This window comes from Canis lupus, chromosome 36 (genome assembly GCF_011100685.1).
Source record: "Canis lupus familiaris isolate Mischka breed German Shepherd chromosome 36, alternate assembly UU_Cfam_GSD_1.0, whole genome shotgun sequence".
Taxonomy (NCBI): Eukaryota; Metazoa; Chordata; class Mammalia; order Carnivora; family Canidae; genus Canis; species Canis lupus.
Genome location: NC_049257.1, coordinates 16198755 through 16225088, shown reverse-complemented (window position 1 = coordinate 16225088; position 26334 = coordinate 16198755). Strand labels below are relative to the sequence as shown.

The window sequence follows — 26334 nt, the reverse complement described above, 5'->3', positions numbered from 1 at the left end:
AAAATTTTTTTCAATTAAGAAATCTGTCATCCTCCTCCCCCCACAAATGAAAATAGGTTAAAAGGCTTTACAGTTATTTTCAGCTTTCAAGAAGAAATTATGGAAAAAAATATAAATTTAAAGCTTTCTGATTTTTAAAAAGGTGTCTCTTTTTAAAAAGAGTAAGTGTCTAGGGAAAAAGAAAGCAGCAGTTCTGGAAAACTATAATTTTATATAAAAACAACAGTATTTAAAAAGAGAAAGAATTTTAACAGTAAATTCAAAGCAGAGCCTCTTAGCCTTTAAACAGTATTTTTGGTCACATATTGTAAGTTCTATTTCTTCTAAAAAAACAACCAGCAAGATTAAAGACCTGAATAATTTGCTACAGTATTTCCTACGTGCTGTTCTTAAAACACTGATCCCATACAAAACCAATATGTAGAAATATACCTCAAAAAAAGAAGTTGTATGATCAAGAGTTTTGGGAAATGGTTTGACAATCACCATGAACATCAGTATTATTCTAAGTATTATTCAGGACTCTGAGAAGTAATTCTATAAATAAATTTGTTTCACCTTTTAAGCTCAGAATACCAAACTCATTTTGTCTACAACTCAATTCTTTCAAATCCTCTAGCAACTATAAGATGTTATCATCTTATGAAGACAGTGTTCTGAAAAATGCGTACCAGGGCAATGCTGGTTTGTCTGCTAGAATGAGGTTAGCCTATTATTTTATTTTACTTTTTATTATTTTATTTTTTATTTTTGACTTATTACTTTCCTAACAAGATTCATGGAGGAATCTACTTTCAAAGACCATGTAACATAACTGTTACCCTAAATAAATATTTTATTTTGATAGAATGATCTCTTAAATCGGTAGAATGATCTCTTAAACTATTGAGAAACGTTGAGAATAACTCTAAACTAGCTTATATTGCTTATAAAACTTTTAACCAGTTCATAACTTTTTCTAGTTTTCAAGATTTACAAATGGCATCAAATTTTTAAAATACACTTATAATAATGTATAATTTTTTAAAATAGAAATTATTTCATGAGAAAAAATAAGCAAAGAATATAATTTTTTTCTTGACTCATTTCAAAAGTCAGGGTCACTATGATATTTAAGCTTTATTCTTTTATATATTAAGAATAATCAGTTCTTTTAGGCTAAAAATGTGTTGGAAACAAATACTCTAAAACAAATCTTACCACTGGGCATTCCCATAATAATGCATCCTCTATTTTTTCTGATTTGGAACATTTTGGCATTTCATAAAGTTTTCTTGGCTCTGATGCAACACTGGGAAAAAAGAAAAATGAGTGATTATTCTTCTTGATAACTGAGACAGTGTTTGCTCAATGCCAAGTGACTTTTTTCTTTCAGAGATTTGGAATATCAAGATATAGCTTGCTACTTTGCTTTCCTTAACTAAATGTTAACATTTTTTTTTCTGATCACAAAATTCACAATAAAATTCACTGAAAATATGAAAAATAAAATAGATTATAATACTCTAAGATTATAAAAATTACCATTATTAACATTTTGGTTCATTTCTTCCAGTTTTTTGTTATATATATGTATACTTTCCTGCAGATTATTTTCCAAAACTGGATCATATTGAATTCTTTCTCTACCCTTGAATATTTACTATGAATATCTCTGCTGAATTCCATGGAGTTCATAAACTATTATTCCAATATTGTAAAGTGAAAATTAGATAGAGTCCCTTTATTTCAGGATGAAAATTAGTGGGTAAAAAATGAAATACCTTTAGGGTTTTTTTTTTTTTAAACTCCTCATTCTCTTTCAGAAAGGTTGAAAAAGTATTTACCTCTACCAGTAGTGAACACTACATTTTTTATGTGAAAAATAGCCTCTTACCTTTAATTTCTATTTCCCTGATTACTACTGAGATATGATCATAGGTGTTTTCCTTTTTTTACCTGATGAACTTTAAAATTTTAAGATTTTATTTACTTATTTATGAAAGACACACACACACAGAGAGAGGCAGAGACATAGGCAGAGGGAGAAGCAGGCTCCATGCATGGAGTTCGATGTGGGACTTGATCCCGGGACTCCAGGATCATGCCCTGAGCTGAAGGCAAACGCTCAACTGCTCAGCTACTGAGGCATCCCTGAACTTTAAAATTAAACTACTATTTAGAAACAATTTTCAGAGTGACAATTTTATTCACCTTTGATTTTCTGATTCAAAGGTCTAAACAAATAGAATTTCACAGGAATGAAAGGAAGCTCATATGTGATTCTAAATTATAACACCCCTGAATGCCATAGTAAACAACTCCAGCTATTTACTATTAGATCACCAACCAATGCCACCTACTCAGATTTAACTTTTTTTTTAAATTAAAGCAGATACCTCTAAATTGGGTAAGTTATTAAATACCATTAAATACCAAGGAATTATTACTAATTTTGTTAGGTGTGGTAGTGACATTATGATCATATAAAGAAATGTCCAGATAGTCACTTCCAACATGATAGCCTGAGGGCATGCTCTCCAGGAAAACTGGTGAACACTATAAAAGGACAACTATTTAAAGTCTCTAGAGATGGTCCTAGAGCATACAGCAAAGAAACATGTATCCAAAAAAAATCTACTAGAGTTCAGTAAGAATAGTAAGAGTCTATGATGTTTAAAATAGGATGTGCTCACTCCCTATCACTTTTAGCTCACCAAAATGAAAACTATTCAACAATTGTATGGCCAAGAGCACAGGACTCCCTCTATCCTCAGCTTCCAGAGGGCCACCTTCTTGGGGGTCCATCATGATACCACTTCTCATGTAGCTCCCAGCTGCTTGTTGCTGAGGCTGCATCCTGGGTAAGTGCAGTCAAGAATGGGACTTCCTTCTTCCACCTAGCCCCAACTGTACGTTGGCATGGCAAGCCTAAGAATACATTGGCTCTGATTACCCTTAGCCCACCTCATAAAGCAGTGGTTTCACAGTAAGAGACGTAAGAAAATCTGAGGCTAATATCTGCCTCAACTCTAGATGCTTAGCTTTTAGAATAGGGGAGTCCCTCAGAGAGAGCCTGCCACTGATTCCCCTACACCCCCAGTACCAACTCTAAACCCTTGGCTTGAAGATTTTGCCTGGGGCAAAGAAGTAGGCCGTAAAGCAGATAGCACTATTCTCTTCCTAAAGGAACTTTCATTTGCAACAGAGTGTGGATAAGTTTTAGCCTAGGAGCACTCTCAAAATCAGTGGAGGTTGTGGTGAAAGGCAAATGGGAAGAAATTTATAGATTCATTGGTCATACAAGCTAAAGTGTAGGCTGGCTAATTTGCCAGACAGACTCAGAAAAAGATTGCTGGCAGGATCCCTCCTCAGGTCAGAACAAATCTCAAACTATCTTCTCTAACTTCTGGTTCCTGATCTTACATGCAAAGAACTTAGAAGTCAACACTCCTGTCAAGAAAAAAGCTGAACAAAAAAAATCAACAACTGTTTTTAGTTCTATCTGAGAATTACGAATTACAGAGCAAACTGCTGCCCCCAAAACTAGAAAGAGAGGTGAATACCAAGAACCACGCTTAGCAGGAGCAAGCCACTTGAGTCAGTACCAGGCAAACAAAAACAAGGGCACTACAGGAAATTTGAGCCTCTGGCACCTATAGTTTCAGAAAACACAGCCTAATCTCTAGCCAGATAAACATAAAATCTCACTCTAAAGACCCATTTACTGCAATTTCTTTTATATCACATACAGCTTCCAACAAAAAATTACAAGACATGCTAAAATGCAAAATACAAAGATTGAAGAGACAAAGCAGTCATCAGAACCAGACTTAGATATGGTGGAGATTTTAGAATTACTGATTAGGAACTTAAAATAACTATATTTAATATGCTAAGGGCTCTAAAGGAAGACGTGGATAATGTATAAGAACAGATGGATAATTGAGCAGAGAGATTAAAAACCCTAAAAACATGGGGCACCTGGGTGGCTCAGCAGTTGAGTGTTTGCCTTCAGCCCAGGGCATGATCCAGGAGTCCCAGGATCGAATCCTGCATTGGGCTCCCTGCATGGAGCCTGCCTCTCTCAATGTGTCTCTCATTAATAAATAAATAAAATCTTAAAAAAAAAAAAACCTAAAAACAAAATCAAAAGGAAACGCTAAAAATCAAAACTCCACACAAATGAAGAACGTCTTTGATGGGCTCATCAGTGGACCAGACACAGCCACGGAAAGACTGGCAAACTTGAAGATATGTCAATAGACACTTCCCAAACTAGAACAAAAAAGTGATAAAAGCAGAATACAATATCCTAGAACTGAAGGACAATTAGAAAACCTGTATACTATAGAAAATAAAAAACAAAGAGAACATCTTGAAAGAAGCCAGAGGGGAAAAGCAACTTATCTAAAGAACAGGATAAGAGTTACACTGGACTTCTCTTCAGCAAACATGCAAGCAAGTAGAATGGAGTAAAATATTTAAAGTGATGAAACAATGCCCCTCACCCCAGTCTTTTAAGACTCCTGGACCCAATTCCATTATGAGGGGTGGGGGTTCTCCCACACACAACACTGAGCAATTCTAAGACACCAATAGCATGTCCGAGAACTCAACTCAATTCTTACACTACCTACTAGAGATAGCATCGGATTCGATAGGTTAAGAATTCAGTCCTACAAGACTGCCCTCCACCCCCCCACTTCAGATGCCAGTCACCAAACCCCCAGGCTGTGAAACCCCTGTGTTTCTGATCCATGGGCTATACAGATTGGGGTTCCAATGACCACCTCCTTAGTTTCTTTTAATTTGATGGGAAGCTCTCTAAACCCAATCCTCTTGTGGTTTTACAGAGGCTTCACTGTATAGTTATGTTTGACTAAGTCACTGGCCACTGGCTGGTTCAACCTCCAGCTCCCTTCCATTGCCTGGAAGTCAGAGGTTGGGACTGAAAGTTCCAACCCCTCAATCACATGGTTGGTTCTACTGGCAAAAAGCCCTTACTCTTGGGTGGGGTTAGAAAGTTATCTTCATTAATAACAAAACACCTATTTTACCTTTATGGGTTTAAAGCATTTTCAGTAACTGTAGATGAAGACCAAATATATCTGAGAAATAGATCTTCATCTGAATGACCAAATATATATTTCTTATAAATCATTATTTCATACCCAACCAATCTAGAATTTTGTATCCCAAGAAGTTATCCTTCAAAAGTCAAAAAGAAATCAGGTTTTCTCAGGCAAACAAAAATTGAGGGAATGTGTTGTCAGTGGATCTGCCTTACAAGAAATATTCAAAAACCTTCTTCAAAGGGAAGAAAGATGATATAGGTCTACCTTTAAAAAGAAGAATGTTTAAAGGAATAAATAGGGACACCTGGGTGGCTCAGGTCATGCTCTTAGGATCCGGCCCCAAATCTGGCTCCATGCTCAGCAAGGAGTCTGCCCGAGATCTCTCCCTTTCCCTTTGCCCTTCCCCCTGCTCATGTGCATGTGTGCACATACTCTCTCTCTCAAATAAAATAAATAAAGGTAAAATAAAATCCTTTATTTTTCTTATATTTAATTGATTTAACAGATGAAAATTTGTTCACAATAATAACAGCAACAAGGCATTCAGTGAATATAGCCTATGGATCAAATGAATGGCAGCAACATTATAAAAGGCAAGAGGGAGCAATTAGAAATACTCTATTATAAGGTAACTACACTACCCATGTAGAGGTATGATGCTACTTGAAACTGACTTTTTTAAAGATTTTATTTATTTATTCATGAGAGACAGAGAGAGAGAGAGGCAGAGACATAGGCAGAGAGAGAAGCAGGCTTCTCACAGGGAACCCGATGTGGGACTTGATCCCAGGACCCCAGGATCACACCCTGAGCCAAAGGCATATGCTCAACCTCTGAGCATCCCTTGAAAGTGATTTAGATTAGTTGTAAATATGTTTTGGAAGTTCTAAGGCAATGATTAAAAATTTCTAAAAAGAAGTATAATTGATATGTTAAAGTAGATAGAAAATAGAATCATATAAAATGTTCAATTAAAAGCAGAGAAGAAAAAAAATAAAAAATAAATAAAAGCAGAGAAGACAAAGAATGAAAGAAAAAAAGAACAAAAGGATGGGCAGCCCAGGTGGCTCAGCAGTTTAGCATCACCTTCAGCCCGGGGTTTGATCCTAGAGACCCAGGATCGAGTCCCATGTCGGGCTCCCTGCATGGAGCCTGCTTCTCCCTCTGCCTGTGTGTCTGCCTCTCTCTCTCTTTGTGTGTTTCTCATAAATAAATAAAATCTTAAAAAAAAAATACTTAGTAGAAAGGTCAAGAAAAAGGAGGTCATGGGGCAAATGCTACAAATGCAGCAAAATCTGGATCACCTTTGAATCTAGGTAATGAGTATGTGGAGATTCTCTTTGAAGTTAAGTTTGAAATGTTCTCTTAAACAGAGGCAAGTACTTCCAAAACAAAACATAAATTTTTCTCTAGAGCAGCACCTAACTTATTGATATCTGGTTCCCTTGACTCTGATATCTTCTATACCCTGAGCAATCTGTCATTTCACCTGCACTATAAAGTAAATTCGTTTTATTATTATTATTTTTTTTAAGTAAATTCATTTGGGCAGCCCCGGTGGCGCAGCGGTTTAGCGCCACCTGCAGCCCAGGGCGTGATCCTGGAGACCCTGGATGGAGTCCCACGTCAGGCTCTCTGCATGGAGCCTGCTTCTCCCTCTGCCTGTGTCTCTGCCTCTCTCTCTCTCCCTGTGTCTCTATGAATAAATAAATAAAATCTTAAAAAATAAAAAATAAAGTAAATTCGCTTTAAATTGGTATTTGCAAAGATAAAATTTCCATCTTTGGATTTAACAAGACTTTAAAATTACATCCACTTTACCATCTACTCTTACTTTGAGCTCCTTTTTCCACTCCCCTATTTCATTATGCACCGAGATAGCATGTGGTTCTATGAAAACTAGTTAAGATAAAAACTAGTGAGGTCAATTACAGCAAAAATGTTCATCAAAAAGATACCTGCTGACACAGCACCGGTAATTGTCAAAATATATTCTTCCTCTCTCATAGGCTATAGGTGACTTAGAATGAGTGGTCCACACATTCTTAAACTTAGTACTTTCCTGAAAGACATAAGGAATTTTGGTTTAGGGAATAATAACTCGTTAAGTCTCTACCGGGCACCAATTTTAAGGGAGAGAGTTAAACCCACAGTTTTCAAAGCAATCTCAAGTAGGTCATTTAAAACATTATGTTCGTATCTTCCTCGCTTTGGCCTCACGTTTGAAGCGGGGGGGGGGGGGGGACCAAATTTTAGGAAGATGGTTTGCAGGAAGACGTAAGAAGCTTAAAACTCCAAGCACTTGGCGGTTCTATTAATAGCTATTTACTAAGTCCTCAGGTTCAGGGCCTGGATTTCCCAGCCCAAGACATGGCATCTTCTTAAAGAGGGAGGGGGGCTCTAACGCGGAAAAACAGCACCCCAGCGGGCCCCACTCCCAGCCGCCGGCGGTCACCTGGCACACCAGCGCCCTCAGGATGCCCAGGTTGGTCCTCTGCACCACGCCTGCGTCCCGCGAGAAGAAGCCCAGCGCCCGGCGACTGAGCTGGCGGCACACGTTGGGTTTCTGAGCTGGGCCCATGGAGGCGAGGGCCGGGTGCGCGGCTGGCTGGGCCCAAGAGGGGGGCGCCCCTCGCTCCCGCGCCAAGCAGCGGCCGTTACCTCCGAACCTCCAGGCCCCAACTCCTTGAGGGGCCCAGGATAAGCGGACACTGGGCGCCGGGCAGGGAGCGCACGGCAGTGGGGCGAGGTAAGGCGGAATCGGCACCGCCTGAGCGCAGAGTGAAGGGAAGGACACCCCCTTCCGGCCTGCCCCTCAAACACCCTGCAGCCCTGTACCCCGGTGCGGGCGGTGTGACGCCCCCGCAAACGCGCGGCCTGCTGGAGCAGTTCCCCTCACCGGGAAGTGTAGTTCCCAGAGCCCTTTGAGGGAGCCTGCCCCGTTCCCAGAACTACAACTCCCATCAGGCAGCGGGACGCGAGCTCCGCCGGCCGGCCAGGCGGAGGCTGCGCAGTAGGGCGGCTTGGTGCTCTCTTCCGGGTCTGCGCGCGGCGCCGGGCAGAACGTCGGGGGCGCTGTGCTGCCGCCTCCTGGTCTCGGTTCGGTGTGCGAACCGTGCAGCCCCGGTACCCTCACGCCCCTCGGCTCCCGGCTTTCGTTCTGGGGAGGGGGAGGGGGGCCTGGCCGTGTCGAGTGCGACCCCCTCCCTCCCAAAGCAGCGTCCGTGCTAAAGGTACGCCCCGCGGCTTTCCCTTCAGTCGCACGTTGGACATTTTGGGTCTATAGACGTGATGCCCTGAGTTGGTGGTGGAAGATGCTGGCCTGCCCACCAAACTAGTGTTGAAAGGCTCTTTTCCAGAGCTTGCCCTTCTGTGGCCTGCGGGGACACACAGGCTGGTTTCTCAATAATTGTATTTTCCTTCCTCTCGCCTTTTTTTTTCTCTTTCTTTGTCCCCTCTGCTTTTGGTAATAAAATCCCAAATGTTTACATTCTGATTGGACTAAGATATTCCACGTTGATTCCTCTCCGTAAAAGGTGACTTTGTCAACTACCCCTCCCTGCCTTTAGGGTCAACGTTCCCGCTACGCTGCTGCGCTAGGTGTGCCCCGCTGCCTTGCGTGTCCCTTGAAGGTGGTGTCCTTGCATCTCCCGCGTGGGCTGGGCCCGCTACCCCTTGATCCTGCGTGGACAAGGGAGGGAGCACATCCGACCGACAGAGTACAGAGCAGAGTACAATACGGGGTGAGTGTGCGCTGGGTCACAATTTTAAGCGTTCAGAAAAAAAAAAAAAAAAAAAAAAAGGTCACATCTCCTTTTAACCCTGCTGAATTTCCTTCAGGGCCTGGGCTTTTGCTGATTTTTCATGACTTATTTACAGCATACTGTGGAGTGCTATGTGTATTTTTAGAGCGCGCTATAATAGTTAATTTGGTAATTCATGAATGCAGCTGTCACTGAGAAAACTGGGACCCAGAAAAGGGAACTGGATTTTCTTTGGATGAAATGAAATTCAAATCATTGCTGACTTTAAATGCATCATCTCTAGCCTCATTACCCTTCATCCTCACTTGTTTGTCTTTATCTTACCACAAAGTCCCCCAGAGGGCAGGCATCCTGGTTACCCCTCCTTTGCTCGCCCACAACCAAGTCCTTTGGACTCTAACTCCTATCCATCTCCTCTCTATATCCCCTAAGTAAACTTAGGGCCCCGCCATTTTATCATAATATTATATTAAGTAGCCTTCTTCCTGCCTTACTAAAGTACTTTCAATTCCTAACCCTCCACACTGCTGCCAGTGATTTTTCTAAAGAACAAATTTGTCATTTCCTTATTAAAATCTTTCAGTGATTCCCAATCACCCAGAACAGAATTTCTCAAGCCTGAGTAGATACCCAGGATTCTCTATTGTTAACTTAAAGTATTTTCAGTATGTTAAAGACATGCAAATATAAAACTATATATAAACTCCTTATGTTGTATATCTTACACAACCGTAACTCCCAGTTATAAGTTAAAGGAAGCACAATTATAAAACAACTAAATTCAAATGAATACTTATTCATTGTTACCAATGAAACTGTTTTTTGCTGGACCTAACATGCTCTAAAAGCAAATGTTCACAGTCCTCTATAGCATAGCTTCCTTACAGAAGATCTGTCCATTTTGTACTTGTGTAGAGATTACTCACTGCCTACACCTCTTTTCTTTCTTTAAACCATTGCCAAGCTTTCCTTCGTTCAATACGTCATGATTTCATTTGACCTTCACTTGTCAAACACCATCATTTACATGAAGTAGTTCCCATTTCTTTCTCATTAACCTGTGCCAGTGACAAATGGCACCAATGGTTTGCCAGTGCAGCTAAACACAAACATGTGAACTGAAATCATCTTAGGACAGTAGTCAGTTAAAAGGTGGCTATTCAGATGATCCACATATCCTTTTAAAAGAGTGTTCTTGTTGATTTTTATCAAGTTGAAAATAAAAGGTTTCTCTAAGAGTAACATAGCCTTGAGGCTACATGTACAAATCCCATGTACAAATAAATGCTTTATAAGACAAAATCTGAATCCCTTAATGTAGTTTGCAAGGATTCTGTTATCTGCAGCTTGCCGGTACTTTCAGCCTTATTTCTTTGTCCATCCTTAACATTTGCTGTTGTGGTTCTGACATGATGCTCACTTGTTCAAGCCAATATATCTGTACATCTCAAATTTTCTTTGTAGCTCCTTTCCTTTCCTTCTCGCATCTGTTTATCTCATAACTCATTCCAGGTATCACAGCTCCACTCAAGACACTTTCCCTGACCCCTTCACTTTAATTACAGTCTTGTTTCTTCTAACATGTTACTCTGCATACATTAGTTGCAACAATGTATTAGAATTGTTGTTTGTCTATCTTCCCAACATACTGTTTTTATTTTTTTAAAGTAGGCTCTATACCCAACATGGGGCTTGAACTTACAACCCCAAGATCAAGAGTTGCATCTTCTACCGACTGAGCTGGCCAGGTGCCCCCCAATATATCGTTTTTAGAGTAGTGCATTCATTCATTCAATATACATGTGCAGTGACCACATTTTAGGCTGTATACTAAGATGCATTGGTATGTTGAATAAATGGACTATTCTAAGGACAATGTATACAGTATTATTGGCAACTAAGTACTTTTAACCTACATGAAGATTTAGTCTCCCTTTATTCTTTAAATCCGCAAGAAAAAAAATCATCAGGAAACCACAATGTTCATAAGAAGAAATAACTTTTTACAAAGTTTAATCTTGGGACTCCTGAGTGGCCCAGCAATTAAGTGCCTGCCTTTGGCCCAGAGCATGATCCTGGAGTCCTGGGATCAAGTCCCACATCAGGCTCCCTGCATGGAGCCTGCCTCTCTCTCTGCCTATGTCTCTGCCTCTCTCTCTTCTGTGTCTCATGAATAAATAAAAATCTTAAAAAATAAAAATAAAAAATAAAAACTTTAATCCCCAACAGCTCTACCCATAAAGTAGATATCTTCTCGATTTGTTGAAGGTAAAATGCCATGCTCAGATATCCCAGACAGGATTTGAAAATAACTTCTCAATTTGGGACATAAAACATTGTTTTTTGGTGTTTTTTTTTTTTTTTTTTTCAGTCTGTACCTATGTGTTTACAGATTACTTAATCATCTTTACATGGAATTTTTAAAATATTTTTTAAATTTATTTTTTTAAGTTATCTGTACTTCCAACATGGGACTTGAACCCATGACCCCAAGATCAAGAGTTGTATGCTGTACTGACTGAGCTTACCAGGCCCCCCTACCATGGTATTTTAAAGATAAGAAGAGCTGTGAATTCAGGAGTTAATAAAATGCTTTTTGTTCATATACTTTGTTTAAAGAAGCATAGTATAACTAAATAAAGCATTCAGGTTATTAAATTGAACATTTGTTCAGAGACAAATTTGAACCCAAAACCACAAGATCATGTAATTATTTTCATGTACGTCACACTAGCAACTATTTTGGCATTGGGTATAATAGTAGATGGGATAGACAAGGTTCCTATATGTGGAGGAAGATAATAAATAGATTTTAAAAATAAGATTCAGACAGTGATAAGAACTGTAAAGAAGATAAAACAAGGTGATGTGCTTGATAGAGAATGGTTGGAAGCTCTGCTTTAGCTAGAGTGGTCAGGGAAAGCCTCTTGGAGATTGGACTTTTGAGCTGAGCTCTGAATGATGATGGTGAGTCAGTCTGCAAAGAACTGAGGTTAGAGTACTCCAGGCAGAAAGATGCTTGAATGCTGAGTCCATAAGGCAGTAACAACCTTGGTTTTTTCTAAAACTGTCAGGCCAGTGTGGCTCTTTAATGTGCATGAGGGAGATGAACTTAAAGAGATAGGCTAGAAGGAATTTTGGATTTTATCTGTTGTCATAGGAAGCCAAAGGAGGATTTGAAGAAGGAGAGTGACATGATCTAATTTGTGTTGTAATAAAATATTTATGTCTATAGTGTGGAGAATGTACTGTGGGGAGACAAGAATGGAAGCAAGGAGACAGGTGATTATTCAGTTGGTTCAGGTAAGCAATGATAGTATTTGGACTGGAATGGTAGCAGGAGAAATGGAAAGGAGTGAACAGATTCAGGATATATTTTGGAAATAGAGTTGATAAGACTTAATATAAGAACCACAAATAAGCATCCCAAAACTCCCCAGAACAAATGATAAACAAGGAACTACTTATGCTATGAAACAACACTTATATTTTATTTAAATGTACATGTCAGCTTTTTAGACATTAATGCTAAGGAATGTTAAGATCTGTTCTGTGGTTAGGATATGTGGAAAGAGGGAAATAAAATCAGATCCCAGAAGGGTCAGGAATCATAGCATGTGGGATCATGGTAATGTGATGGAAAAATCACTAGTGAAAGGATATTCTCTATAGGAATGAAATAGACCAGTTAACAAGTAATTGGTGTAGTTTAGGTGAGAATCACTTTTGGAAATTTATTTTTAAATTATCGAGGCTTTTGACCCCAAGTTTAGTCCTTATGTTTCCTTTTCTCTGTATATTTTCATATTTATTTGAACATGAAGTACATTCATGCATATATAAAATCCAGAAAGAGGGGATCCCTGGGTGGCTCAGTGGTTTAGCACCTGCCTTCAGCCCAGGGCGTGATCCTGGAGTCCCAGGATCGAGTCCCACATCGGGCTCCCTGCATGGAGCCTGCTTCTCCCTCTGCCTGTGTCTCTGCCTCTCTCTCTGTGTCTCTCATGAATAAATAAATAAAATCTTTTAAAAATAAAAAAATAAAAATAAATAAATATCCAGAAAGATACAGGTTTAAAGGTTGATAGTAAAACTTATAAATTATTCTTATTTTTTAATTATTTTATTTAAAAAACGCTTATAGATAATGTAGCATAATATATAAATAATAATTATAAAGTGAATACCCATATATTTATCATCAACTTATTAAAAAAAAACCCAGAACATTACCTACAACTTTTGACATCTCCTCTGTGCCTCTCCTGGTCCCCAGATGCCTCTTTTCTCTTTAAAGTAAAATATTGTTGGGCTTTGAGTGTTATTGAACATCATTAAATTGAATTATACTATGTATATATATATTATATATATATACACACACACACATATATATGTACTCTTCTACAACTTGCCTATTTTTTTGGTCAATATTACACTTGACAAAGTACCTGTAGTTCATTTCATTTATTTTTACTGCCATATGGTATTTCATTGTATGAATTTACTACAGTTTATCCATTTTCTATTGGCTGGGTTTTTCTTCCTTTCAAGTTTTTTATTCTTTCTAAGAATACAAAAATATTGCTATAGACATCCTTAAACCTGTCTCCTGCTATACATGTTAAAGAGTGTATTTCTTTTCTATTGCTAATAACCACAAATTTGGCAGCTTAAACAAATAGCCATTTATTATCCCTAATTTTTTTTCTACATGAATAACCATTTGTCCCAGAACCAATTTTTTGAAGGACCTTCATTTCCTCACAGATCTGCAGTGCTAACTCTATTGTATACCAAGTTTACATTCACAGGTCTGTTTCTAGGCCCTGTATTCTATTCTTTTGTTCTATTTCTATTCCTGGGCTAATACTTGACCACTTTCATAGTAAGGCTTAAGAGCTGGTAGGTCCACTCCTCCACCTCATTCCTTTTCCTCAGGAGTATCTTAATTCTTTTTTGCCATTTGCATTTTCATATACCTTTTTAAATCAGCTTCAGTTCCATAAAAAACCTTATTGGAATTTTGATTGGTATAGCATTAAATCTGTATATCAACTTGAAGAGAACTAACATCTTTACCATATCAAATTATCCTACTTATGAAGACCATATGTCTCTCCATTTATTTAGATCTGTAGTGTCTTTCAATGAAATTCTATAATTTTTTTCTTGAAGGATTTGCATATTTCAAACTTCCTAAATATATTACATTTTTGGTCAGTGTTATAAATGGTAAATTTTTAAATTAGATTTTCTAACTATATTTTTGCTAGTACATAAAAATGCAAATTTTCTTTTTGTATATTGGTCTTTTATTTAGCAACCTTGCCAAACTTTATCTTTAGTAGTAATAATTGTCATTTGTTTAAAAAAAAAAAAAAAGTCATTCGTAAGGCTTAGAGGATTTTTCTATGTAAATAATCGTGTCCTCAGGAAACCATGACATGGTTGCTTCTTTCTCAAATGTTACCATTTATTATACTTTCTTTTCTCACTGTGCTGGCCAGGACCTCAAATGCAGTGTTGAATAAAACCAGTGATAGTGGACATTATTGTTTTATTCATATCTATAAACAGAATACTTCTAATATTTCACTATTAGGATAACATTGTAAGTTTTTGGTGGCTACTTTTTATCAAATTAATGAAATTCTCTTCCATTCCATATGTGCTAAAAGTCTTGTATATTTGATTTTTAATCATGAATGGGTGTTAAATTTCATCAGCTACTTTCTCTGAATCTGCTAAGGTAATAATATAATTTTTTTTAAATCTGATAATGTAGTCAATTACTTAAATATATTTTCTAATGTTAAAACTAGGTTGAGTTTATTTCAGTAAGTTTTTGTGATATATATTTTTTTTATACATTGTGGGATTTGGGCAGCTGGTCACTTTAGTTCTCACTCAGCTTTCTGGACCTTTTGGTAGCTAGCTTTTGGTCTCTGAGGATTTTTCTTTCTTGCTGTCTCAGTGATGTATTTTTAACTATATATATATATATATATATATATATATATATATTTCAATGTATTCTGCTTTTGGGAGTATTTTACAACAGAAAGGTTTTTGGGGTGATCAGTTCAAATTACCAGAACTAGAATTCCATTTCAATATTTTTATTTTTATTTTTATTTTTTTCCATTTCAATATTTTTAATGTAAAAGCTTCCATTAATGTAAGATATGATCACTACCACCATTTCTGTCTTCTCTTCTTCTTATCTCTATGCATAACCATCCCCCTACCAGCTGGAAACAAGGAAGCACTGTTGTGTAGTAGAAAGAGCATCATACCAGGAGTCAAAAGACACAACTTGTAGTGCCAACACCACCAGTTAGTGAGATTTTAACCAAGCCACTTATTCTCTCTGAGTTTCATTCAATCATCTGGTGAGAGGAAATACTCAGGATTGAAGTGAGAATTACATGAGTTTATAAATGTGAACATCTTGTTGTAAGGGAAAATGAGGAGAAGCAGTGATGTTGAGTACATTCTCTGTTAGGGAAATGTAACCAAAAGGGAGTTTAGGGGAGGGAGAGGGTTGATTTGATAGCACAGAGGATTTTTGGGGGACAATGGATCTATTTCATGATTTTGGAATGGTGGATACATAACACTGCATTTGTTAAAATCCATAGAGCTCTACAACACAAAGATTAAATCTTGACATGGGCAAATTTTAAAAATATATAAGGGGAAATAGAGTTCAGGATGGAGGGCAGACTGATAAAAGAATCTAACTGTATTACAAATGTATGCAATAACCTCACTGAAAGGGGCCAAGGAAAAGATACTAACGTAAGTAACTGAAATAAGACTAAAACTAGAGGCAATAGGAACTGTACATAAGCACTGTACTCTAGTTGATAAAGTATGAACTTTAGCTTGCTGTAGGTATTGATGGATACATATAGAAACATTTATAAAGACATGTTTATACTAGTTTAATATACCCACATAAATGTCCTTCCTTTGTTAGTTGACAGGGCCTACAAGCAATCTAGTAGCAAGGAGCACACCAAGTACCCCATCTATTCCCAATAAAAGGAACAAACACTCTTTAAAGAAATAGCTAATTCTAGGACCAGGTCAAGGAATATGCAACACGACCCTGCAATACCTTGAAGTACCAGAAAGTAAGGAAGCGCTCAAAAACAAAAACACAATGACAAGAGTATGTCAGAAGGATATAGGAGCTAAATATAGAAAGAAATGGTAGAAGAAAGAGCTCTTAATGGCCAAAACAGGAAGAGTTTGAGCAATAAAGTAGTATTGGGTTCTAATCCCCAGTTTAAAACAAATATGAGTCCATACTGATAGAAACAAATGATAGAATAAATGGGGAGGAAGAGACAAATCTCCTATGCAAAATAATTTCAAATAATTTATGTGTATACTCTGCCCTTAAAGAGGTGGAGCATAACTTCCTACTCCCTAAGTGTGGGCTGCACACAGTGACTTCCTTCTAAAGAATACACTGTGGAAAGGGGTCAGGGTGGATAACTCCACAGTGGAGAAACTTCAATCACCACTTCATCCAGGTGATCAAGGTTAACATGAACCCATGATAAGTCATGTTCATATCATGGATACCCTTGGTATGATGTGTTGAGAATGGCACTTCTATGGGGTTTTTTTCCCTCTAAATCCCAAACTCCAATCTAATCATGAGAAAAATATCTCATAAATTTTATTGAGGGGCATTCTATAGGATACCCGATCAGTATTGCTCAAAATCATCAAGGTCTTCAAAAACAAAGAAACTCTGAGAAACTATTAGAGCCAAAGAGGAGCCTAAGGAGACCTAATCACTAAACATAATGTGGTGCCCTGGATGGAATTCTATGAGAGAAAAACACTTCAAATGAAAATGAAGGGAGTTTGGATAAATTGTTATAGGTTTATAATAATGCAGTAGTATTGGCTTATTAATTGTAACAAATTACCATGCTAATGTGAGATTTTAATAATATGTTAGAAACTATGTTAGAGAAGTGCCTGGTCGTGAGCTCAGGGTGGTGAGCTCAAGCCCCGAGATGGGCTGCGCGCTGGGTGTGGAGCCTGCTTAAGATTCTCCCTCTTCCTCTCCCCGCCCCCAACTTGTATGTACATATGCTTTCTCTCTCTCTTAAAAAAAAAAAGAAAGAAAGAAGAAACTATATTAGAATATGGGAGTGCTCTGTACCATCTGCAACTCTTCTGTAAATCTAAAACTGTTCTAAAATTAAAAGTTTGCTTTAAAAATGCAATAGGAATATGGTAGACACCACTATATAGAGGCAGCATAGCTTTAGTGGTTAAGTTGAACTCAGTTACCAGCCTACCTGGGTTCAGATCCCAGCCTCACAACATAACTAACTATGGCAACTTGGATACACTAAGTAACTGGAATTACTTTAACTTCTCTGTGCCTCATTTGCTTATCTGTTAAATGGGTTCTTGGGAGGACTAAATGACTTATCATATGTAAAGCACTTAGAGTAATGCCTGGCATATAACAAATGCTATATAAATGTCTAATTCTATTTATCATTACTATTTTGTTTTGATCTTTAGTTTTGGGGATTGTTATGTTTATAGCTGAATTTTATTCAATCTTTCTTCTTCAGCTTACTGATTTTTAGCTTGGCACTCCAACAGTGCAGTATCTATAATACTTTTTTCATAAGGGAGAAATTATTAAGATTGTGAAGACTCAAGAGAAAGCAGGGCCAGAACTTGATTGCCACCCCCAGTTTTATGTTGTATAAATAGTATTGACCGAGTGAATGTAGAAGTTACAAAGCCTAGCAGGATTTACTTTTTATGGGTACTTATATGCCACATATAGAAATTCTGAAGTTAATTTTATTTGGTTTTCAGTAGATATATTAAAATGTCCACTGGCCTTGTTAAACTGATGTTTTTTTAGGACAAAGTACTGCCTACAGTACAAATCCCTCAGATTTAGGCATCAGCATCTAAAATTTTTGTGACAATTGAAACAAAATGGAATGTATTATATAAAAACATGTTTTATGCCTTTTACTTCTATGCCTGAAATGCATACTAACTCTATACAAAACTCCTTAAACATCAGCAGCTTGGGTGTACTGAGTGAGTAGAATATAGAATTCGGAGTCAGGAATCCTACATGGTATGGGGTCTTGTAGCTGTGTGAACAGGGCAACTCATGTAACGTCCTTGAGCCTCATGTCCCACATCTGTAAAATGGTGATAACTAAAATGCTTGTCCTGCCTTCCTCCCTTCTTACAGGACTGTTGTTAAGGATTAGGTGTGAAAATGAAGGTGTGAGCTTTTTGTAACTCCTAAAACGTGTACAAATATTACTGTTATAGTAATTCTCAGGTTTTTGACCACACTGAAACTCTAATGAAAGTTTATAGTCAGATTAGATATTGCATACCTTTACTTACTTAATTATGTAATAAGATGAAATCATTTGAATTTAACATGTCATTGATGGTATATCTTCTCACAGCACTTTAGTTTTTTTTTTTTTTTAAGATTTTATTTATTTATTTATACACAAGAGACACACACACAGAGAGAGAGAGGCAGAGACACAGGCAGAGGGAGAAGCAGGCTCCATGCAGGGAGCCCGATGTGGGACTCAATCCTGGATCTCCAGGGTCAGGCTGCTAAAGCGCTGAGCCACCCGGGCTGCCCAGCACTTTAGTTTTTATGATGTTTTTCTTTTGTGTAACGAAGGAAGGCATTGTTTTAATCTGGAATGGTTTCCTTCAGGTGGCAGTTTGAGAAAATGGTTTCCAAACTCTTCACTTGACATTAGGTACATAGAGAACACAAGTGTATCCCTCTAGTTTGTGGTCTCCTTAGGACAGAGACCCTCTTGTCCTGGAGTGGAGCTGACCAGCAGAGGGTGCACGAGCTTTCCCTGGAGCTGGCCTTGGAGGCTAGGCTGGGCAGACCTGACTGGTATCATCTGTGTTTGCTGTCTGATGATTAACAGGCACGATAAATGAAAAGGTTCTGGCACACCAAAAACACAGTTACCAACGGAAAGAGAGAGCAGCCATGACAGACAACAATGTGGCAAGTACCTACCATAGTTGCTGAATAGGAAGTTTATAGGTAACTGGAATATGGTATTCTTGCTACTCTTTGCCTTTTCCAGTAATTTTTTTCCCTTTCATGGTTCTTTGCCCCCACCTTCTGAGCATCTGTAGTTGTCAGCCTTATGTGGAGTTGTCGTGGTTTTTTTTTATGTTATTTATTTATTTTGCAGAGGGAGAGAGAGCACAAGCAGGGGGAACAGCAGGCAGAGGGAGAGGGAGAAGCAGGCTGGGATCATGACCTGAGCCAAAGGCAGATACTTAACCTACTTAGCCACCCAGGCTAAGTAGGATTATTTTAAAACTGTCTTTCTCTGAACTTTTTTGGCCCTAGGGTATTTGGTTCTGGATCCAACTGGCCACAGCACCCTGTCTGGGTTCACTTACCAAGCTCTCGCAGATTCCCTGGCATCTTTTCCTCCATGTTAATGAGTGACCACTAGACAAAAATATTGACACTTTTCGAGTGTTACTATCACTATTGTCCATACCATCTTTTCTTTCCTTCCTTTCCAAGTGTGGACTTTCTACTTGTAGATATTGTATAGAGTTTATATAACTAGTGATTGTAAAAATATTTTTATGTCTCCTGAGTATAAAAATTATTTGAGTTTACTTATAAAGCAAAAAAAAAAAAAAGAACATTTTGAGACATAGTAAGAAAAAAATAGAAGGGTCTCCTTGAGCCTTTTAATCAGAGAAAACTAAATTCTCCCAGACTTTTTTAATGCATATGTATATTTATTATTATACATATTAATTTTTTTTACATATTAATTTTTTAAAAATGAGATCTTTCTATGGGTACTATTCTGTACCTGATTTTTCCCCACTTAATAATTAACTTATTTCCATATCAATAAATTTAGGTTTTTAAGCAACATTTTAAAGTAGCTACATAATTTTCCCTTATATGGAATTTAGTCAGTTTTCTAAGGTGAATATTTAGATGGTTTGGAGTTTTTCAAGATAATGTATAGCAATGCTGTAACAAATCCTTATATCCTTCTGATTATATTCTTAGGATATATTTCTAGAAATTGAATTTTCCATCAAATTTATTCTTTAAGAATTTTCATAGATATGGGGCGCCTGGGTGGATCAGCCAGTTAAGGATACAACTATTGATTTCAGCTCAGGTCATGATTTCATGGTTGTGAGATCAAGCCCCACATGGGCTCTGCCCCTCTCCCATTTGCCCCTCTCCCACTTGCCCCTCTCCCACATAAAGAAAAGAATTTTCATAGGTATTGCCAAATTTTCCTCAGGAAAGGTCTCTCAGCCATCTCCCCTGACAATGTGTACAGATGCTTATTTTTGTACATCATTTCACTTTGCCAAAATGATAAGTCAAATAATTAAGTAAGCTATCATACTCTTTTTAAAAAGAATGAATGGACTTTCCATTCTCCATGTCACCCCAGAAAATTAAGGTAGTGGTTTTCCAACTTTTTGGTTTCAGGACTCCTTGACACTGAAAAATTGTACCTCCAAGAGCTTTTGTTTATAGGGATCATAGTTATCAATATTTATGGAATTAGAAATTAAAACTAAGAAAAAATAAAAATATTTATTGTCATTTAAGAATAATAATAAATCAATTGCATATTAGCATGAATATCATTTTTATTATTTTTATTTTTTTTAATTTTTATTTATTTATGATCGTCACACATTGAGAGAGAGAGAGAGGCGGAGACATAGGCAGAGGGAGAAGCAGGCTCCATGCACCGGGAGCCCGACGTGGGATTCGATCCCGGGTCTCCAGGATCGCGCCCTGGGCCAAAGGCAGGCGCTAAACCGCTGCGCCACCCAGGGATCCCGAATATCATTTTTATTAAAAATATTTTCCAAAAGAAAAAAATTAATGAGAAGAGCAGCATAGTTTTACATTTTTGCAAATCTCCTTAATATTTGGCTTAGAGAAGATGACTGAAATATTTTTCTTTTTTTTTTTTTTTTTTTAAAGTATACTTAACAGGGCGCCTGGGTGGCTTAGTCAGTTAAGCATCTGCCTTCAGTTCAGGTCATGATCCTGGGGTCCTGGGATTGAGCCCCATGTCAGGGAATAAGGGGGGAGTGAGTCCCTGATCAGTGAGGAGTCTGCTTCTCCCGCCCCCTTTGCCCCCCACTCATGCTCACACTTTCTATCAAATAAATAAAATCTTTAAAAAATAAAATATACTTAAAATACAATGTTATATGTCTCAGATGTACAATGTATTGATTAACAATTCTGCACATTACTCAGTACCTACTGTGATAAGTGTAGTTACCATCTTTCACCATGCAATGTTATTACAATATTATTGACTATATTTCTTATGCTGTACTTTTTGCCTCTGTGACTTATTTTATGACTGGAAGTTTGTACCTCTTAATCCTCTTACCTTTTTGACTGGATTCTTATGTTTGCTTCTGAATCGAGTCTGTTATTATATGTTGTTTTGATTTATGTATATGCAGAAAATCTGATCTCATGTAGAAATGTAGGTAGTTAGAAAGAGAAGTACTTTAATAGTCTCTTAGGATGAATGTGAATATTTTTGGATGCTACACCAAATTCCAGTACATGGTAGTTTCTTAAGAGTTAATTGCAATTTAATATATAAAACCGTGTCAGTGAACTTTTCATACTGTTACATTAAAATCTGTTGGTTGTCTTGCACTATGAATAGATCTTTTACCCAGGCATGATTTTGTGATATCATGTGTGTCATCTGGAAAATATTGGTTCACTGAGCTGTGCAGATCTTCCAAATGTTGACACATTTCATTATACCATATCGAAAATACCTTATTCTCATTGGAATAGTACTTAAGTGTCAGAAAGCTGTTAAGCTCACAGTGGTAGGCACAGGTTTTCTAGAATTCTAATTTTTTGCTTAAAAGCTTGAATTTTATTAATGGCAACAAATGGCATCAGTTGTTTACCTGTCAGGTTTACTTTGTTTTTGAGAAAATGCTAAAGTTGAAATGGGGTTCCATGAAAACAATTTTTATTGCTTCATCAAGGATATGTTAAGTGGCTTTTTCCCTCCTCTTCCTGTCATTGCATGGTTGGTGAAGAAAATAGTTACTACCTACAGTACAGTTTGGTGTGACTGCCTTGATTCAGATGAAGATGCCAGCAGTTTTATCCACCATTGCCTGTGTACCATCCGTGCAACTGCCACCTCTGTAAAAAAGTCAAATAATTGTATGTTGATACTATTATGAAAATCATTCTAACCTTTTGCAGACCCCCTTAAAGTGTTTTGGGTTCCAAGGGATCCCTGGGCCACATACTGAGAACCTCTAGTCTAAGGTAATCATGGGAACCCATTCTCTTACCAGAGACTGATGTAGGAATAGTCTGTGACCTCCAGTTCTGGCCATTGAGATCTGAGAGCAAACCTGTTGAGGAGCTTGTGAGAAAATTTCTCCATCCCTAAAAAGACACGTAAGAAAGAAATGGTCCTTTTCTTCCTCTGGATGTTGCCATGTTAGTCGTGGTAGCTGAAACTGCTGCGACCATTTTATAACTGGCATAGGGAACCAGCCTTAGGATGAAGGTGATGCTGTGAAGAGCAGGGTGGAGAAATGGCAGGAACCCAGGTCCTTAGTAACGTCACAGAACTAAAGAAGAAACTATACCTAGGGGGCATGTGGGTGGCTCAGTGGTTGAGCATCTGCCTTTGGCTCAGGTCATGATCCTGGTGCTGAGATTGAGTCCCACTTTAGACTCCCTGCAGAGAGCCTGCTTCTCCCTCTGCCTGTGTCTCTGCCTCTCTCTCTGTGTCTCTCATAAATAAATAAATAAAATCTTAGAAAGAAAGAAAGAAAGAAAGAAAGAAAGAAAGAAAGAAAGAAAGAAAGAAAGAAAGAAAGAAAGAAAGAAAGAAAAGGGAAGAGAAGGGAAGGGAAGGGAAGGGAAGGGAAGGGAAGGGAAGGGAAGGAAGGGAAGGAAAGGAAGGAACCATGCCTAGAACTTACTCAACCTCTGGACTTCCAGTTAGGAGAGATGATATTTTCTTATTATTTAAGCCAGTTTGGATAGGATCTTCTGTTACTTGCAGTTGAAAGTGTCCCTAAAAGACATTTCTTATTAGTGTGATGAATATTTTTAAGTGTTTGGTGGCCATTTGCATTTCTTCTGTGAATATTTGTTGATGGCATTGACACATTTTATACTGAGGTCTTTTCTAAGTATATCCTAAGCATTCCTTAGTATTTTTTGAGCATTCCTTTATATATCAGTAGTAATACATTGTAGTGTTTTGCAGGTATCTCTACCAGGGTCTTTTGTAGCATATCTTCCCATACATTTTAATAAGCAATCTATTAGTCTTTTTCTTTCCTTTTTTCTTCATAGTTTTGGTATCATGTTCAAAAGGGTCTTTTCTACCCCACTTTTTAGTAAGTATTCACCTATGTTTTTTAGGCTTATTAAGGAGTATTTTTACATTAAAAACTTTAACTTATCTGGAATTTATTTTGGTGTTAGATGTAACATAGGCATATAACTTTATTCCTTCTGAGTAAATAGCCCTTTTTTGTTTTCTTTTTTTTAAGATTTTATTTTTTTACATAATCTCTATGCCCAACATTGGGTCCCAAACCTACAACCCTGAGATCAAGAGTCACATGCTTCACCAACTGAGCCAGCCAAGTGTCCCTTCCTTCCTACCTCCCTCCTTCCCTCCCTCCACCCTTTCTTTTCTTTTCTTTCTTTTTTTTCTTTTCTTTTCTTTTCTTTTCTTTTCTTTTCTTTTCTTTTTTTCTTTCTTTTCTTTTTTCTTTTCTTTTTTCTTTCTTTTCTTTTCTTTTTCCTTTCCTTTCCTTTCCTTTTCCCTTTCCTTTTCTTTCTTTCTTTCTTTCTTTCTTTCTTCTCTCTCTCTCTCTCTCTCTCTCTCTCTCTCTCTCTCAAGTTCCACATGTAATGTGGAGCTCAAACCCACAACTCCAAGATCTGGAGTCACGTGCTCCTCTTACTGAACCAGCCAGCCTCCCTGATAACCCATTTTCTTAATACAGTTTTTTAAATAGTCCAGCTTAACCCACTGATTTGAAATACTAGCTTTATTACAAATGGAATTCTTACATACATTTTGACTAGTTTCTGGACTATCCATCCTGTTCCACTGCTTTGACTGTATATGCTGGCATTGTTGTAGACATGGTTAAGATACTTGCTTTATAATGAACTATAATGTCTGGAAGGATAAGCACTTCCCTACCCCCCTTAACCCAACCCCACCACAAGTAGCATCACTATTTCCTTTCCAGTATTTTCCTGGCACTTCTTGCATGTTTATTCTTCCAGATGAACTTGTATTTGTTCAAGTTCTTCAAAAATATTTTTGGAATTATGAGTGGGATTTCTTTAATTTTATAGATGATTTTGTTAAGAATTTGCATTTTTACAATATTGAATCTTTAGCTTCAGGAACTCATGTACTGTCTTCCTATTTATTAAAATTATCTTCCATGCCCCTCTGTAGAGTTGTATAGCTTTCTTTGTATCCGTCCTGTATATTTCTGGCTAAGTTTATTCCTAGGTATATCATGTTATTTTTGTTGTAATCATAAGAGGAATCTTTTCCCCTGTATATTTTCTACTTTTGCTATCTATATTAAAAAAAAAAACTTAAAAAATATTCAGCACATATTTCCAGATAGTTTTGGCTTCTTAAAAAAGAATAAGCACAAAGGATACTATCATTTGTGGTAGTACAGTATGTACTGTGTGAACTTGATTTATGAGGTATGACTGTTTCAGACTGTTTAAGGAAACAGAACATACCAGAAGCTATATCTCAATGAATATGATCTTTCCAAGCTGGTTATGATGGGAGTCCATACATTAATGGCAAAAAGAGCAATAGCTTATGCAAAAAAAAAAAAAAAAGAAAAGGAATATTATCCTAAAGCAAAGAATGGGCCATTACTGAGGATATGAAAAAGAATCAATAAGCCCCAATCAGAGAAAGACAATTATTATATGGTTTCACTCATATGAGGAATATTAGAAACACCACAGAGGATCATAGGGGAAGGGAAGGAAAATGTAATGGGAAGAAATCAGAGAGGGAGACAAACCATGAAAACTCATAATTATGGGAAAGAAACTGAGGTTTGCTGGAAGGGAGGAGGGTGGAGAGATGGGGTAACTGGGTGATAGGCATTAAGGAGGGCACATGATGTGATGAACACTGGGTATTATATGCAACTGATGAATAACTGAACTCTGTATCTGAAACTAATGATGCATTATATGTTAGCTAATTGAGTTTAAATTTAAAAAAATAAAAATCAAAAAAGAATAAGCCTGCTATGAGGACATTATCTGAAAATGGAATTTCAAAGATGTATATTATTGGAATACATAGTAATTTCTCAAAGTGACTTACTTGGAGGGTCAACACTTATTTTGGTCCACAGGTCTACTTTTTAGTTAAACAGCATCACTTTATAGACGCACCTTATGTTACCAGGTGGCAAAGAAATGGCTGGCAGGTTTTATGTGTTTTTTGTTGTTGTTGTTATTGTTCTAAAAGAATCATCATTTAATCATACTGTTTTTGCATTAAATAAGTTTCAAGTCGCCCCAGGCAGTATTGATTGGCAGTGTTTCAACTGTTGGGAAAATGGAATTTGCCAGTTTTCTAAGAACATCTAAAATAAACAAATTTCTTTTCATCTGCATTATGGATTAAAAAGCATGTGTGGGCTAGCCTGTATCTTAATCACCATTTAAAATATTTCCATAGAAAATGTGTCTCTGAGCTCTTAACAACTGACTTACAGATGATATTAGAAATAAGACCTTCTATAGGTTGGAGATTACTAAGGTTTCTCTACATGGTGTGATCCTTGGAGGTTAAGAATGTGATATTCCCTTGTGATACCTGGATGGCTCAGTCAGTAGAGCATGCAACTCTTGATCTCTGGGCTGTGAATCCAAGCCCCATGTTAGGTGTAGGGATTACTTAAAAATAAAGTCTTTTTAAAAAAAGGAATATAATATTCTCAATTATTTGTAAGTAACTTGCCGTGACATTATTATTCATTGGCTTTCGAAAATCAATCTTAAATGTATTGATTTTTTTAGTTTGTATAATTTCTTGGAATAAGGTTATTATATGTTTGGTTAAAGAATGTATTCTTTATTTCTTTGGGTGAGAAGCCTGGCTCCAGATCAGAATGTGTGATGTTTCAGGCCTGACCATAGGCAATTAGAAGACTTTTCCTGGAAGGACTCATAGGAAGAAGCTACCATTTCCACAGCCAGTGCATTGCAGTTTCCTGGAGGGATTGCAGTCAAAACTCCCCTGGGCAGTCATGCACAATAATAAGGACTGCTGCTGAGATACTTGGTCCACTTTAGCTCCCTAGCACTTCTTCCCCTAACTCCGACTCCCTCTTGCCCATGGATCCATAAAAAGGCA

The 26334-nt window shown here is 37.4% G+C and overlaps 2 protein-coding genes across 9 annotated transcripts in view; one reads left to right on the top strand and one right to left on the bottom strand.

The window, feature by feature from the left end:
* DCAF17 (DDB1 and CUL4 associated factor 17) overlaps positions 1–7950 on the bottom strand; it is a 54895-nt gene extending 46945 nt beyond the window's left edge. For all 3 annotated transcript variants that reach the window (XM_038584811.1, XM_038584812.1, XM_038584813.1), the window contains exons 1-3: positions 7513–7950; positions 7016–7119; positions 1201–1291 (exon numbers count right to left, since the gene is read on the bottom strand). In XM_038584811.1, the coding sequence (XP_038440739.1) occupies positions 1201–1291; positions 7016–7119; positions 7513–7638 (321 nt within the window). In that variant the 5' untranslated portion in view covers positions 7639–7950. The remainder of the gene's footprint in view (positions 1–1200; positions 1292–7015; positions 7120–7512) is intronic.
* METTL8 (methyltransferase like 8) overlaps positions 7582–26334 on the top strand; it is an 89554-nt gene continuing 70801 nt past the window's right edge. For 2 of the 6 annotated variants that reach the window (XM_038584826.1, XM_038584825.1), the window contains exons 1-2: positions 7584–7806; positions 8627–8800. The gene's annotated coding sequence lies outside the window, so the exon portion shown is untranslated. Of the gene's footprint in view, positions 7807–8097; positions 8291–8626; positions 8801–18862; positions 18924–26334 lie in introns of those variants that run through there. The other 4 variants (XM_038584823.1, XM_038584820.1, XM_038584829.1 and 1 more) reach the window with 4 other exon arrangements.